This window comes from Bos mutus, chromosome 2 (assembly GCF_027580195.1).
Source record: "Bos mutus isolate GX-2022 chromosome 2, NWIPB_WYAK_1.1, whole genome shotgun sequence".
NCBI lineage: Eukaryota > Metazoa > Chordata > Mammalia > Artiodactyla > Bovidae > Bos > Bos mutus.
The window spans coordinates 111,304,100-111,320,525 of record NC_091618.1 but is presented as its reverse complement, the minus strand read 5'-3'; the positions used below and the strand labels follow the sequence as shown (position 1 = coordinate 111,320,525).

Below are 16,426 nucleotides of genomic sequence, written 5' to 3'. Positions count from 1 at the left end.
ACATAGTGTGGTAGTTGATAGGTGCCAAGGGGGAAAGCAGAACACCATCGGGGAATTGGGAATATAAATACAAGTCTGGGTGGCAATGCTAAACAGGGTGATAAAGGGTAAGTCTCATTGAGAAGATGACATTTGTGTAAAGATTTAGGCTCCTCCCAGGGTTATTTTCCACAAAGCCAAATGCCTCGAATAATCTGACATTGCAGTTTCCCTAGCGGCTTGCTCTCTTGGAGCCCTCCCTCTGCCAGCCAGGACTGGCACTCCAGAGACCTGCAGCACAAATGTTGTCCAGGGGTTTCCCTTGGCCACTTCACTGGGTTGGATCATCCTCCATCTTACTATTACTTGGTTCATGCTGTCTTTTTGATGGGGCAAATTATCCCATAGCTTCCTGAGAAAGGGTACATAAAAGGGAGGAAAAGCATATTGAAAATATGGATATTCCAAAGTACTTTTAACCTACCCTTACTGTTGATTGAAAGTTTGGCTCAGTTTAGAATTCTTGGTTAGAAATCATTTCTCTTTGAATTTTCAGTGCCTTATTGCATTGTCTTCAAGCTTTCAAAGTTTCTGTTGGGAAACATTGAGGCCCATGATTCATAATTATTTACACATGACCTATTTTTCCCCTCTGAAAACGTTTAAGATTTTCTCTTTATTCTGATGTTCTATAATTTTATGATGATGAGTCAAACCCTGCTATGGGTTTTTGTTTTGTTTTAATTGACTGTGCTTGGCACTTAGTGGCCCCTTGTATTTCTCAGTTCTGGGAAATGTTCTGATGTTATTACTCTGATAGTTGAGTGAAGTAGGTAAGTTAATCGACTGCAACCCATAGAGGAACGCTGTGGTTGTTCATGTTTGGTCACCAGTTCAGTCAGTTTAGTTCAGTCATGTCTGACTCTTGGCGACCCCATGGACTGCAGCACGCCAGACTTCCCTGTCCATCGCCAACTCCCAGAGCTTACTCAAACTCATGTCTGTCAACTCGGTGATGCCATCCAACCATCTCATCCTCTGTCGTCCCCTTCTCCTGCCTTCAGTCTTTCCCAGCATCAGGGTCTTTTCCAGTGAGTCAGCTCTTCACATCAAGTGGCCAAAGTATTGGAGTTTCAGCTTCAACATCAGTCCTTCCAATGAACACTCAGGACTGATCTCCTTTAGGATGGACTGGTTGGATCTCCTTGCAGTCCAAGGGAGTCTCAAGAGTCTTCTCCAACACCACAGTTGAAAAGCATCAATTCTTTGGTGCTGAGCCTTCTTTACCATAGTACATAAAACCCTTACTATACATTGAGGTGTTTATTTAATAAGCAGGTATTATTATTGTTTTATTCTCTAAAATGATTGACATAAAAGGCAGAATTTTTTTGTTTTTTTCCCAGCTCCTGGTACTTAGAAGGAATACCTGTGTTGGAAGGTCTTGTTTGTTATGCTGTTGTTCATTTCCCTTTTAAGGTTTGGCTGTTGTGTCTCCACACCCGTCTCTTGCCATCAGGAAGCCTCCAGAGGCTTTGAGGCTTTCTCACCTTGGTTGCCCTTTCACCTTTCTTTATATTTCTCATATTTCTTTATGTGTATATATACATACACACACACACACACACACACCATAAAATTCACCATTTTAAAGTGTCCAAGTCGGTGTTGTTTTTTTTTTTTTCAGTTTATTTACAAAGTTGTGTGACTGTCACCACTGTCTAATTCCAGAGCATTTCTATCACCCCCAAAGAAACTCCCCCTATGTAAAGTGGTTAACTCCATTCCCCACTCCTTCCAGTTCCTGGCAACTACTCCTGTACTTTTCTGATGCTATGAATTTGCCTCTTATGGACAGTTTATATAAATGAGGTCATGTGGTATGTGGTCTTTTGTGTGGTTTCTTTAAGTTAAAGTGTTTTCAAGGTTCATCCATATTGTAGCATGTATCAATACTTTGCTAATGTTCTGAACTCAGGCTCTGGGTGTCTGTTTTTGGACTATCCAGAGAAAACTTCTGCATTTATTGTTACCTTGATTATGATACTGGCATTTAATTTACTTTTTCAGAAAACTTTTGCTGGGTACAAAAAGATACTGAACAATTTTAATTTTAAGTATGCATTATTTACTTTTTAGTATGCCAGTACTGAGGTTGATGGAGAACATTACATGACCCCAGAAGACTTTGTCCAGCGCTATCTTGGACTGTATAATGATCCAAATAGCAATCCGAAGATTGTGCAGCTCTTGGCAGGAGTAGCTGATCAAACCAAGGATGGGTAAGAACTTGTATGCTGTTCTTAAAAGCTAATGTTATTCAATATCATACTGAAAAAATGGGAAAACCATAAACTTACCCATGACCATTTAGAATTTTAATATTAATAAACCATATCTTTTCTTAGAAGTTTAAAAAAATTGTTATTTACTGCCATTATCAAGTATACTTGCATTTCTTTCTTTTTTTTTGGAAAAAAAATACATGCAAAGCTGTATTTTATGTTGAATAATCTGAGCAAAATGGTTTTCAGATGGCTAAGTTATCTTTTATTCACTCATTCAGTAAATATCGAGTACTTACTATGTTTTAGGCACGTTCTATGTGCTAGAATTCCATCAGTGAATAAACCACAGAAAAACAATAAACAAAATTTAAAAGTAAACTATAACATTAGGTGGTTATAACTGCTATAAGGAATAATAAGGAAGCATTTAGAGTGATACTTATTCATTTATCTGTCAGGTATTTATGAGACAGCCATCATTTGCCAGGTACTGTTGAACATTAGAAATATAAACAAAATGACGTTCATGACCTTGAGAAGAAACTCATGGCTTAGTGAGAAAGGATGAGTAAACAAAGAGAAAAAGTAATACTTTGGGAATAAGGTGCTATGATAGAACCATATGAAGTATACAAGGGACACCTAAGACAGCGTAATTAACTCTGTTTTGGGTGTTCAGGAGAGCATCCTAGAAGAAGTAATGCTTGAGTGAATCTGGCAAGACAGAAAGAGTTTGCTGGACAAAGAGGGAGCATTCCAGGAAAGGGAACAATTGGCATGAAACATCAAGGGGCAGGGAAACGCAGTTTTGAGGGCATTAGCCTACTGTGTCCCCTAGCAAAGCAATAAAGCTATTCTTTTCTACTTCCCCCCCACAAAACCCATCAAGGGGCACCTGCATGTCTGTGTTGCCTCCACAGTGGGCAGGTTGTCAGAGTAATGGGGGCACAGCTGGGGACCTTGTGTGCTAAGCTTTGACTAGTATCCTATAGGCTTGTGACTCTCAGACTTGGAGGTATTTTTAGCCTGGCATTGTAGGCATGTGTGCAGTCACAGTAATTACAAAGTGCATCTTACTTGAGTGTCAGTTTACTCAAATCAAGGGGGAAGGGCATTTTTATATTAAAATCTAGTAGGACTGTATTAGGGAGGGAATGGAATATTTGTATTCTTTGCTTTGTGAGTTCTGAGCTAGAGCCCCAGGACTCCAAGGGCCCAGTTTCTTTTTCTTGCCTGTAGAGGGGCTTGTGTGAAAAACTAGGCAAAATTAGTTTTAACTCTTTAAAATGTTTAGAAGGCTGTCGAAATACAGTGGAAGTGTTGGTTTCTAAGGTCTTTGAATCCAGGGTTATTGTATTCATTTCTATTTTCTCACAGAATTTAGCACAGTGCATGAAATTTACTATGAGTATTTTATATCTTGGAAAGGTTTTCTATAATTCATCACTGACAGATATTGAGGAACTTGTATACATTTTGTGCCCAGTCTCCAGAAAAAGTCAAATTGGCTGCCAGGTAACTGTGGCCCATTCAGTCCTTGGGTCTTTCAATAGTGATTAGACAGTGAGGCATATAAAAATTAATGGTATTTACTCAGAATTCCTTCTTCAAATTTAGAAATTTTAATTATTGTCATTAACTTGGTCTGAGACTTGCCAGACGTTTCTTTTCAGAAGCTTCCTCCATATCTTTTCAGATGCTTCCTTTTGTGACCATATGTTCTGATCCATTCCACTGGTGTATCTTATTTGAAGCTTCATGTGGTTCTGTCAGAAGCAGTTGTGTTGTTAAAGTGTGGTCCAGTGGAATCGAGTGTTTAAGTTGCCAGGGTAGAATCGATCAAAAATGGGTTTTGGCTAGTAAAGAATCTAATAATGTTGAATACTGTTTACTTTAAAAAAGCAAGCTGTTTCTTTTTTGAAAAGATGTATTTGTTCTATTTAAAATTTTAAAAACTACTTACACTTCCTTTTTTCCCCTCCCTCCCTAGAATAAGTCAGATTCAGATTGGGTAGGAAATTTGATTCATAAAGTTAGGTCATAAAAATTATAAACATATAGATTATTTCTAAAAGCAGAGAAAGGTACAATTTTCTAGAAACCTCCCACCCATGGATGGTCTTCATAGTTTCCTGAACTTACTGAAATATAATGCAAAAATGAATGATTTTGTATTTTCATTTTTCTGGGCAGAAATCACAGGTTTTTCAAAGGGTCTATGGTTTCAGAAGGGTTAAATATCATTGTTAAATTTTTTTTAAATACTTTTAATTTAAGAAAATCAAAGGCATTGATGATGTTTAAACTTATTCCAAGTAGCCAGCCCTTCCTCATTTCACATTTAAGGAAAATGAACTCCAGAGAGATTGATTGGCTTGTCCAATAACACACAATTCATTCTCTTACTTTTTAGCTCATCTTCTTGTAATCATTTTAAAAAGCTATCTTTTCTCTATTGTTCCATTTCCTACTCCTTTAAGCAGGGCAGTGATGAAAGTTAGGATAGTTTAGTTGGTTTATCTTTTTTCCAACTCCAAGAGGTATTCCTTGATTCTGTTATAGTTTTTTGAGGACCAGTCCTGTAGGTATATAGGCTTCCTAGGCGGCACAGTGGTAAAGAATCTGCCTGCCAATGCAGGAGACGCAAGAGACATGGATTAGATCCCTGGGTTAGAAAGATCCCCTGGAGTAGGAAATGGCAACCCACTCCAGATTCTTGCCTGGAAAATTCTGTGGACAGTGGACTACAGTCCATGGCGTTGCAGAGTCAGACGTGAACAAGCACAGCATGGCCTATATTGGTATGTAACTTGACAAGAATCACATAATACTGTTTATAATTACTCCAGACCAAATCTGAATAGAACTAGTATAAACAAGTTTGAATGATTTACTTAAGTATATGAGAAAAGCAGGTTTCAGTTCAGTTCAGTCGCTCAGTAATGTCTGAACCTGCGACCTCATGAATCGCAGCACGCCAGGCCTCCCTGTCCATCACCAACTCTCAGAGTTCACTCAAACTTACGTCCATTGATTCGGTGATGCCATCCAGCCATCTCATCCTCTGTTGTCCCCTTCTCCTCCGACCCCAATCCCTCCAATGAGTCAACTCTTCGCATGAGGTGGCCAAAATATTGGAGTTTCAGCTTTAGCATCAGTCCTTCCAAAGAACACCCAGGACTGATCTCCTTTAGAATGGACTGGTTGGATTTCCTTGCAGTCCACGGGACTCTCAAGAATCTTCTCCAACACCACAGTTCAAAAGCATCAAAGCAGGTTTAGGGGTGGTTAATGCTGTGTTCCTTTTGTGTTCTATCCTTGCCTGCCCTCCCTTGTTTTCTTAGCATGTTAACTGCTCCCTTTCTCTTCTCCTGGCTCCTTTCCTCTAATAAATAGTAAAGTAAGCAAGAGTGTTTTGATACAGGTGCTTGCTATGGACAGCCATGTATTTTTTTTATTGCTTTTTGTTTTCTAAGTATTTCATTTGGCTGTGCCACAGGGCATATGAGATCTTAGTTCTCTGAACAGGGATCAAACCCGGGCCCCTCACATTGGAAGCTCGGAGTCTTAACCCCTGAACTGCCAGGGAAGTCCCTGGAGAGCCATGGAGAAACAACATTGTATAAATAGCATGATAGGTTGTCTAAAAGGAAAAGCCATTCAGTTCAATTCAGTCTCTCTGTCGTGTCCGACACTTCCTGACCCCATGGACCACAGCACGCCAGGTCTCCCTGTCCATCACCAACTTCCAGAGTTTACTCAAACTCATCTCCACTGAGTCAGTGATGCCACCCAACCATCTCATCCTCTCTCATCCCCTTCTCCTGCCCCAATCCCTCCCAGCATCAGGGTCTTTTCCAATGAGTCAACACTTCGCATGAGGTGGCCAAAGTACTGGAGTTTCAGCTTCAGCATCAGTCCTTCCAGTGAACATCCAGGACTGATCTCCTTTAGGATGGACTGGTTGGATCTCCTTGCAGTCCTAGGGACTCTCAAGAGTCTTCTCCAACACCACAGTTCAAAAGCATCAATTCTTCAGCATTCAGCTTTCTTTGTAGTCCAACTCTCACATCCATACATGACTACTGGAAAAACCATAGCCTTGACTAGATGGACCTTTGTAGGCAAAGTAATGTCTCTGCTTTTTAATATGCTGTCTAGGTTGGTCATAACTTTCTTTCCGAGGAGTAAGCATCTTTTACTTTCATGGCTGCAGTCACCATTTGCAGTGATTTTGGAGCTCCCAAAAATAAAGTTTGTCACTGTTTCCCCATCTATTTGCCTTGAAGTGATGGGACCAGATGCCATGATCTTAGTTTTCTTAATGTTGAGCTTTAAGCCAACTTTTTTCACTTTCCTCTTGCACTTTCATCAAGAGGCTCTTTAGTTCTTCAGTTTCTGCCATAAGGGTGGTGTCATCTGTATATCTGAGGTTATGCATATTTCTCCTGGCAATCTTGATTCCAGCTTGTGCTTCATACAGCCCAGCGTTTCTCATGATGTACTCTGCATATAAGTTAAATAAGCAGGGTGACTATATACAGCCTTGATGTACTCCTTTTCCTATTTGGAACCAGTCTGTTGTTCCATGTCCATTTCTAACTGTTGCTTCCTGACCTGCATACAGATTTCTGAAGAGGCAGGTCAAATGGTCTGGTATTCCCATCCCTTGAACAATTTTCCACAGTTTATTGTGATCCACACAGTCAAAGGCTTTGGCATAGTCAATAAAGCAGAAATAGATGTTTTTCTGGAACTGTCTTGCTTTTCAATGATCCAACACATATTGACAATTTGATCTCTGGTTCCTCTGCCTTTTTTAAATCCAGCTTGAACAACTGGAAGTTCACAGTTCACATGTTGTTGAAGCCTGGCTTGGGGAATTTTGAGCATTACTTTACTAGCGTGTGAGATGAGTGCAATTGTGCGGTAGTTTGAGCATTCTTTGGTATTGCCTTTCTTTGGGATTGGAATGAAAACTGACCTTTTCCAGTCCTGTGGCCACTGCTGAATTTTCCAAAATTTCCATCAACAGAGGAATGGATAAAGAAAATGTGGTACATACATGCAGTAGAATATTACTCAGCCATTAAAGAGAATGAATGCTATTGCAGCACCATGGCTGAACCTAGAGATTGTCATGCTGAGTCAAATAAGTCAGACAGAGGAGGAGAAATATTGTATGACATCATTTATATGTGGAATCTAAAAAGAAATGATACTAACGAACTTACAAAACAGAAAGAATGGATACATGTATATGCATTTGAAGTGTGCAACCTGTGAGAACTCCAAAATTAAAACTCGCTGGTGAACAACTGTTGACAGGAGAATGTGGGATCCCACCAAAAACATGTACCCCACATCCAAGGGCAAAGGAGAAGCCCCAGCAAGTTGGTAGGAGGGGCAAAATCATTTTTAGAATCAAACCCCACACCTGCCAGAGACGCTCGGAGGGCTCAAACAAAACCTGTGCACACCAGGAGACTCCACAGAGAGTGAGCCAGACCTGCGTTTGAGTGTTTGAGTGTCTCCTGTGGAGGGACAGGTCAGCAGTGGCCTGAGGTCACCATTAACCCCACCATAGAGCCACCAGAACTTACACAGGACTGGGGAAATAGACTCTTGGAGGGCACAAACAAAAACTTGTGCACACCAGGACCCAGGAGAAAGGAGCAGTGACCCCACAAGAGACTGACCCAGACTTGCCATGAGTGTCCAGGAGTCTCCGTGGGTTGACGGTGGCCTGGTGCAGGGTTGGGGGCACTGAGTGCAACCATGCGTGCATGGGCCCTTTTGAAGGAGATTGCCATTATCTTCATTAAGATTCAGTTACAGTTCAGTCGCTCAGTTGGGTCTGACTTTGCGACCCCATGGAGTGCAGCACGCCAGGCCTCCCTGTCCATTGAGGGAGCTTACTCAAACTCACATCCATCGAGTTGGTGATGGATCATCTCATCCTCTGTCATCTCCTTCTCCTCCCACCTTCAATCTTTCCCAGAATGAAGGTCTTTTCCAATGAGTCGGTTCTTCTCATCAGGTGGCCAAAGTATTGGAGCTTCAGCATCAGTCCTTCCAATGAATATTTAAGACTGATTTCCTTTAGGATTGACTGGTTGGATCTCCTTGCTGTCCAAGGGACTCTCAAGAGTCTTCTCCAACACCACAGTTCAAAAGCATCAATTCTTCAGCGCTCAGCTTTCTTTATAGTCCAACTCTCATATCCGTACATGACTACTGGAAAAACCATAGCTTTTACTAGATGGAGCTTTGCTGGCAAAGTAGTGTCTCTGCTTTTTAATATGCTGTCTAGGTTGGTCACATGGACTACAGCCTTGTCTAATTCAATGAAACCATGAGCTGTGCGGTGTAGGGCCCCCCAAGGTCATGGTGGAGAGTTCTGACAAAACATGGTCCACTGGAAAGGGAATGGCAAAACACTTCAGTATTCTTGCCTTGAGAACCCCATGAACAGTATGAAAAGGCAAAAAGATAGGGCATGAAAGATGAACTCCCCAGGTCGGTAGGTGCCCAGTATGCTACTGGAGATCAGTGGAGAAATAACTCCAGAAAGAATGAAGAGATGGAGTCAAAGCAAAAACAACTCATTGTTGTGGACTTGACTGGTGATGGAAGTAAAGTCTGATACTGTAAAGAGCAATACTGCATAGGAACCTGGAATGTTAGGTCCATGAATCAAGGTAAATTGAAAGTGTCAAACAGGAGATGGCAAGAGTGAACATCGACATTTTAGGAATCAGTGAACTAAAATGGACTGGAATGGGTGAATTTAACTCAGATGACTATTATATCTACTACTGTGGGCAACAATCCCTTAGAAGAAATGGAGTAGCTCTCATAGTCAACAAAAGAGTCCAAAATGAAATACTTGGATGCAATCTCAAAAACAACACAATTATATCTGTTCGTTTCTAAGGCAAACTATTCAGTATCACAGTAATCCAAGTCTATGCCCCAACCAGTAACGCTGAAGAAGCTGAAGTTGACCAGTTCTATGAAGACCTACAAGACCTTCTAGAACTAACACCCAAAAAAGATGTCCTTTTCATTATAGGGGACTGGAATGCAAAAGTAGGAAGTCAAGAGATACCTGGAGTAACAGGCAGATTTGGCCTTGGAGTACAGAACAAAGCAGGGCAAAGGCTAATAGAGTTTTGTCAAGAGAATGCACTGGTCATAGCAAACACCCTCTTCCAACAACACAAGAGAAGACTCTACACATGGACATCACCAGATGGTTAATACTGAAATCAGACTAATACATTCTTTGCAGCCAAAGATGGAGAAGCTCTATACAGTCAGCAAAAACAAGACCAGGAGCTGACTGTGGCTCAGATCATGAACTCCTTATTGCCAAATTGAGACTGAAATTGAAGAAAGTAGGGAAAACCACTAGACCATTCAGGTATGACCTAAATCAAATCCCTTATGATTATACAGTAGAAATGAAAAATAGATTCAAGGGATTAAATCTGATAGAGTGCCTGAAGAACTACTGATGTAGGTTCATGACATTGTATAGGAGGCAGTGATCAAGACCATCCCCAAGAAAAAGAAATGCAAAAAGGCAAAATGGTTGTCTGAGGAGCCCTTACAAATAGCTGAGAAAAGAAAAAAGGCAAAACGAAAAAGGAAAGATATACCCATGTGAATGCAGAGTTCCAAAGAATAGCAAGGAGAGATAAGGAGGCCTTCCTCAGTGATCAATGCAAAGAAATAGAGGAAAACAGTTGAATGGGAAAGTCTAGAGATCTCTTCAAGAAAATTAGAGATACCAAGGGAACATTTCATGCAAAGATGGGCTCAATAAAGGACAGAAATGATATGGACCTAACAGAAGCAGAAGATATTAAGAAGAGGTGGCAAGAATACACACAAGAACTGTACAAAAAAGATCTTCACGACCCAGATAATCACGATGATGTGATCACTCATCTAGAGCCAGACATCCTGGAATGTGAAGTCAGGTGGGCCTTAGGAAGCACCACTATGAACAAAGCTAGTGGAGGTGATGGAATTCCAGTTGAGCTATTTCAACTCCTAAAGGATGATGCTGTGAAAGTGCTGCCCTCAATATGCCAGCAAATTTGGAAGACTCATCAGTGGCCACAGTACTGGAAAAGGTCAGTTTTCATTCCAGTCCCAAAAAGAGGCAATGCCAAAGAATGTTCAAACTACTGCACAGTGGCACTCATCTCACACGCTAGTAAAGTAATGCTCAAAATTCTCCAAGCCAGGCTTCAACAGTACATGAACCATGAACTTCCAGATGTTCAAGCTGGGTTTACAAAAGGCAGAGGAACCAGAGATCAAATTGCAAACATCTGTTGGATCATAGAAAAAGCAAGAGAGTTCCAGAAAAACATCTACTTCTGCTTATTGACTATGCCAAAGCCTTTGACTATGTGGATCATGAACATCTTGGAAAATTCTTCAAGGGATGGAAATACCAGACCACCTGACCTGCCTCTTGAGAAATCTGTATGCAGGTCAGGAAGCAACAGTTAGAACTGGACATGGGACAACAGATTGGTTCCAAATCGGGAAAGGAGTACGTCAAGGCTGTATATAGTCACCCTGCTTATTTAACTTATATGTAGAGTACATCATGAGAAACGCCAGGCTGGATGAAGCACAAGCAGGAATCAAGATTTCTGAGAGAAATATGCAGATGACACCACCCTATGGCAGAAAGTAAAGAAGAACTAAAGAGCCTCTTGATGAAAGTGAAAGAGGAGAGTGAAAAAGTTGGCTTAAAGTTCAACATTCAGAAAACAAAGATCATGGCATCTGCTCCCATCACTTCATGGCAAATAGATGAGGAAACGATGGAAACAGTGAGAGACTGTATTTTTTTTTGCAGTTCCAAAATCACTGCAAATGGTGATTGCAGCCATGAAATTAAAAGAAACTTGCTCCTTGGAAGAAAAGCTATGACCAACCTAGACAACATATTAAAAAGCAGAAACGTTACTTTGTCAATAAACGTCCATCTAGTAAAGCTATCGTTTTTCCAGTAGTCATGTATGGATGTGAGAGTTGGACTACAAAGAAAGCTGAGCGCCAAAGAATTGATGCTTTTGAACTGTGGTGTTGAAGACTGGTAGAGTCCCTTGGATTGCAAGGAGATCCAACCAGTCCATCCTAAAGGAAATGAGTCCTGAATATTCATTGGAGGGACTGATGTTGAAGCAGAAACTCCAGTACTTTGGCCACCTGATGTGAAGAGCTGACTCATTTGAGAAGACCCTGATGCTGGGAAAGGTTGAAGGTGGGAGGTAAAGGGCACGACAGAGGATGAGACGATCCATCAACGTCTCAATGGACATAAATTTGAGTAAGCTCCGGGAGTTGGGGATGGACAGGGAAGCCTGGCATGCTGCAGTCCATGTAGTCACAAAAGTCAGACATGACTGAGTGACTAAACTGGACTGAAGCACATTCACATTCATTTCTTCACCAGTATTCAGCTTCAGAACTTTTTCATTTTCCCATACTGAAAGTCCACAGTCATTAAACAAGTCCCCATTCTCTCCCAGTACCCAGTTCCAGGTAACCACTATTCTATTTTCTGTCTTTATGAATTTGTTCTAAGTACTTCATATCAGTGAAATAATATTTTTCCGCTTCCATTTGGCTTATTTCACTTTGCATGGTGTTTTAAAGATTCATTCATGTTGTAGCATGTATCAGAATTTCATTCCTTTTTAAGGCTGCATAGTACGAAGTGACTTATTTTGAGTTTGCTGATGCTTTTGTGTTTCTTTATTGACTTTCTTCAAATAAATCACCCTGTATAACAAAGGTAACTGAGTATTAAGGTTTGGCTCAGTATCCCCCAAATGCCTTCTTATAATAATATTCTACTTGCTAGAGATAGCGGATACCTTTTGTATTTTTCAGCTATAACTTTAAATTTGGGGTTGGGGGACAGGATGGTGTACACTGGATTGATTGAAGGTAGGAGTTGAGTCTTCACCGTGGCTCACTGAGTTGCTGAATGTATTTGTACAAATCAGTTCTTTGAATTTTCTAAGGGTCCTTCTGACTCTAAATTGCATAAATATATGATTTGCCTTTCTGAATATACTAGTAGATAAAAATGTAGATATTTAATAAAGTTCATAGAATGTGTGTATATTTTTTCTCCCTGTGCTTTTTTGTTTTATTAATTTAACTTTTATTTTTTAACTTGTATTTTACATTGAAGTATATAATTGATCAACAGTGTTGTGTCAGTTTCAAGTGTATAGCAAAGTGATTCACTTATGCATATATATGTATCTATTCTTTTTCAAATTCTTTTTCCATTTAGGTTAATATAGAACTTTTTTTTATAAAATTGAAATGTGGTTGGTTTCCAATGTTGTGCCAATCTCTGCCATACAGCAGAATGACTCACTTATATACATGTATGCATTCTTTTTTTCAGTTTTCTTTTCCTTTATGGTTTATCACAGAATATAGTTCCTGTGCTATACATGAGGTCCTTGTCATTTGTCCATTCTAAATGTAATAGTTTGCCTCTACCAACCCCAGACTTCCACTTCATCCCTTTCCCGCCCCACCTCTCCTTTGGCAACCCCAAGTCTGTTCTCTGTGTCTGTGAGTCTTTCTGTTTTGTTGATGTGTTCATTTGTGACATACTTTAGATTCCACGTGTAAGTGATACCAGCGTGACTCCTAAAAAGCAAATGATTGGTTTGCCAGCCAACCATTTATGACCTTTGCTAGTTAAGGAAAAAACCTTTGACCTCTTCTCATAAATACAGAAAGTTTTACTACTGAACATGAAATATGTTTAAAATCTAATATTCTATATTTCAGGGTAATTGTATTTTTATGTCTATTTGCTGAGACTTGGCGTGTTTTGAAAAAATCAAGATGCTATGCGTTGTTCTTCCCCCTATAATCAGCCTAGTGACTTTTCATTTTTATTTTAAAAGTTAATGTTATGAGCAGAAGAAATAGTGCTAATTCTTCATTATAAATATAAAAATTTCAAATGTTTCTAAATTTCATAATATAGAAAGTGACAACCTATTCTAACTGGTTCCCTAGATCACTATTGTATTTGTGTTATACATTCTCATTGATCTTGAGTTTTGTTCAGAACTTAGAACCACAAATTGCTCATTGCTTTGTAGGAGTGTGTGGATATAGTCAGGATGATACCACTGTTTTTACTACCTGAAAATTTGTGTACTGATAATCATACTTTATAGAGTTTTACTATATTTTTTAGTAATGCATATGCTGTGTTATATGACATGTGGCTTGATAAACAGTTTTTAATTGGCTTGTTCCTCCCAGGATTCTTTAGCATGAGCACAGTGAGGGCATAGTCTCCAGTGCCCTGAATACTACCGCGACAGAGCCATTCTTTTCCCTCAATAAAGGGCAAAGGCATAGAGTATATTGGGCTTCCCAGGTGGTTCAGGGGTCAGGAATCTGCCTGTCAAGCAGGAGACTGAGATTCGATCCCTGTGTTGGGAAGATCCCCTGGAGGAGAAAGTGGCAACCCGCTCCTGTATTCTTGCCTAGAGTGTCCCATGGACAGGGGAGCCTGGCAGGCTACAGTCCACGTGGTCGCAAAAGAGTTGGACATAACTTAGCAAGTAAATAGCAGCAGCATTGCTTTTGGATATAATGTAATTTGTGTAATTTAAACATACTTCAAAATGTTTTAAGTAATAAAAATGTAACTTTGAATGTGTAATGTGACTTAGATGAGTGGGCATAAAATGAAATGTGAAATGTAGTCATTTTCTTAAAAATGTGTTGGAAAACATGTCTCTAAAAAGTCATATATCCTAAATTGAGTTTCTTCAAGAATATTTGAGTTCCTGCCCTGAATCAAGCCTGTGCTCTGACAAGCCTACTTTCTGACAGGGAATTAGATTTGAAATAATGAGTTACATAATTACTTTAACAGGAATTTTGTGAGGGGCACAGAACAAATGCTGTAAGGATGTGAAGTCATCTGGGGACTTTTAAGATGATTCTCTTGAGGAAATGATATTTGAAATGAGCCATGTAAAGATTGTGCATGTGGGTGTGTGTGCTTAGTTGACTTTTTGCAATCCCAAGGACTGTAGCCCACCAGGGTCCTCTGTCCATGGGATTTCCCAGGCAGAATTACTTCAGTGGCTTGCCATTTCCTTCTCCAGGGGTCTTCCTGACCGAGGAATTGAACCTACATTAGCAGGCGGATTTTTTTTTTTTTTTTTTTACTGCTGAGCCGCAAGGGAAGCCCAAATGCTCCATAAAATCATTGAAGGCTCTTTCCCACTTTTTGATTCGGTTGTTTGTTTTTCTGGCATTGAGTTGTATGAACTGCTTATATATTTTGGAAATTAATCCTTTGTTAGTTGTTTCATTGCTATTATTTTCTCCCATGCTGAGGATTGTTTTTTCACCTTGCTTATAGTTTCCTTTGCTGTGCAAAAGCTTTTAGGTTTAATCAGGTCCCACTTGTTTACTTTTATTTCCATTACTCTAGGAGGTGGGTCATAGAGGCTCTTGCTTAGATTTATGTCAAGTGTTCTGCCTATATTTTCCTCTAAGAATTTTATAGTTTCTGGTCTTACATTTAGGTCTTTAATCCATTTTGAGTATATCTTTGTGTATGGTGTTAGGAAGTGTTCTAATTTCGTTCTTTTACATGTAATTGTCCAGTTTTCCCAGCACCATTTATTAAAGAGGCTGTCTTTGCCCCATAGTATATTGTTGCCTCCTTTGTCAAAAATAAGGTACCCATTTTCTATCTTGTTCCATTGGTCTATATTTCTGTTTTTGTGCCAGTACCATACTGTCTTGATGACTGTAACTTTGTAGTATAATCTGAAGTCAGGAAGGTTGATTCCTCCAGCTCCATTCTTCTTTCTCAGGACTGCTGTGGCTATTCAGGGTCTTTTGTGTTTCCATATGAATTGTGAACTTTTTTGTTCTAGGTCTGTGGAAAATGCCATTGGTAGTTTGATAGGGATTGAGTTGAATCTGTAGATTGCATTTGGTAGTATAGTCATTTTCCCAGTCAAAAGGTGGGGGAAAGACTTAAACAGACATTTCTCCAAAGAAGATGTACAGATGGGTAACAAACACATGAAAAGATGTTCAAACATTGCTCATTATTAGAGAAATGCAAATCAAAACTACAATGAGATATCACCTCAGGCTGGTCAGAACGGCCATCATCAAAAAGTCTACAAACAATAAATGCTGGAGAAGGTGTGGAGAAAAGAGAATGCTCTTGCACTGTTGGTGGGAATGTAAATTGAGACAGCCACTATGAAAGACGGTATGGAGATTCCTTAAAAAAACTAGGAATAAAACCACCATATGACCCAGCAATCCCACTCCTAGGCATTATACCCTCAGGAAAACAAAATTGAAAAAGACACGTGTTTCCCATTGTTTATTGCAGCACTATTTACAAAGCTAGAACATGGAAGCAACCTAGATGTCCACTGACGGATGAATGGATAAAGAAGTTGTATATATACACAATGGAATATTATTGAGCCATAAAAAAGAATGCATTTGAGTCAGTTCTGATGAGGTAGATGAACCTAGAACCTATTATACAGAGTGAAAAGAGTCAGAAAGAGAAAGGTAAATATCGTATTCTAACATATATATACACAATCTAGAAAAATGGTACTGAAGAATATATTTACAGGGCAGCAATGGAGAAACAGACATAGAGAATAGACTTAAGGACATGGGAGAGGGGAGGAGAGGGTGAGATGTATGGAAAGAGTTTCATGGAAACTTACATGACCATATGTAAAATAGATAGCCAATGGGAATTTGCTGTATGGCTCAGGAAACTCAAACAGGGGCTCTGTATCAATCTAGAGGGATGGGATGGGGCAGGAGATGGGAGGGAGGTTCAACAGGGAGGGGATATATGTATACCTATGGCTGATTCATGTTGAGGTTTGAATGAAAACAGCAAAATTCTGTAAAGCAGGTCCTTCAATAAAAAAATAAATTAGAAAAAAAATCATTGAAGGCTAGTTCAGTGTAGTTTTGGCCACTGGCTAGTTTCACAGCCGTTAGTATTATAGGATGAATAAGCTTTGGTTTTCCTTTTTGTTTTGAACTTTCCTTTAAAGTTTTTATTAGTGACATTT

At 39.7% G+C, this 16,426-nt stretch overlaps 1 protein-coding gene across 2 annotated transcripts in view; it reads left to right on the top strand.

Moving 5' to 3' along the window:
* The window catches only part of SLC25A12 (solute carrier family 25 member 12), a 98,596-nt gene that overhangs the window by 18,564 nt on the left and 63,606 nt on the right, over positions 1–16,426 (top strand). For both annotated transcript variants that reach the window (XM_070358422.1, XM_070358416.1), the window contains exon 3: positions 2,119–2,261. In XM_070358422.1, coding sequence (XP_070214523.1) covers positions 2,119–2,261 — 143 coding nt within the window. The remainder of the gene's footprint in view (positions 1–2,118; positions 2,262–16,426) is intronic.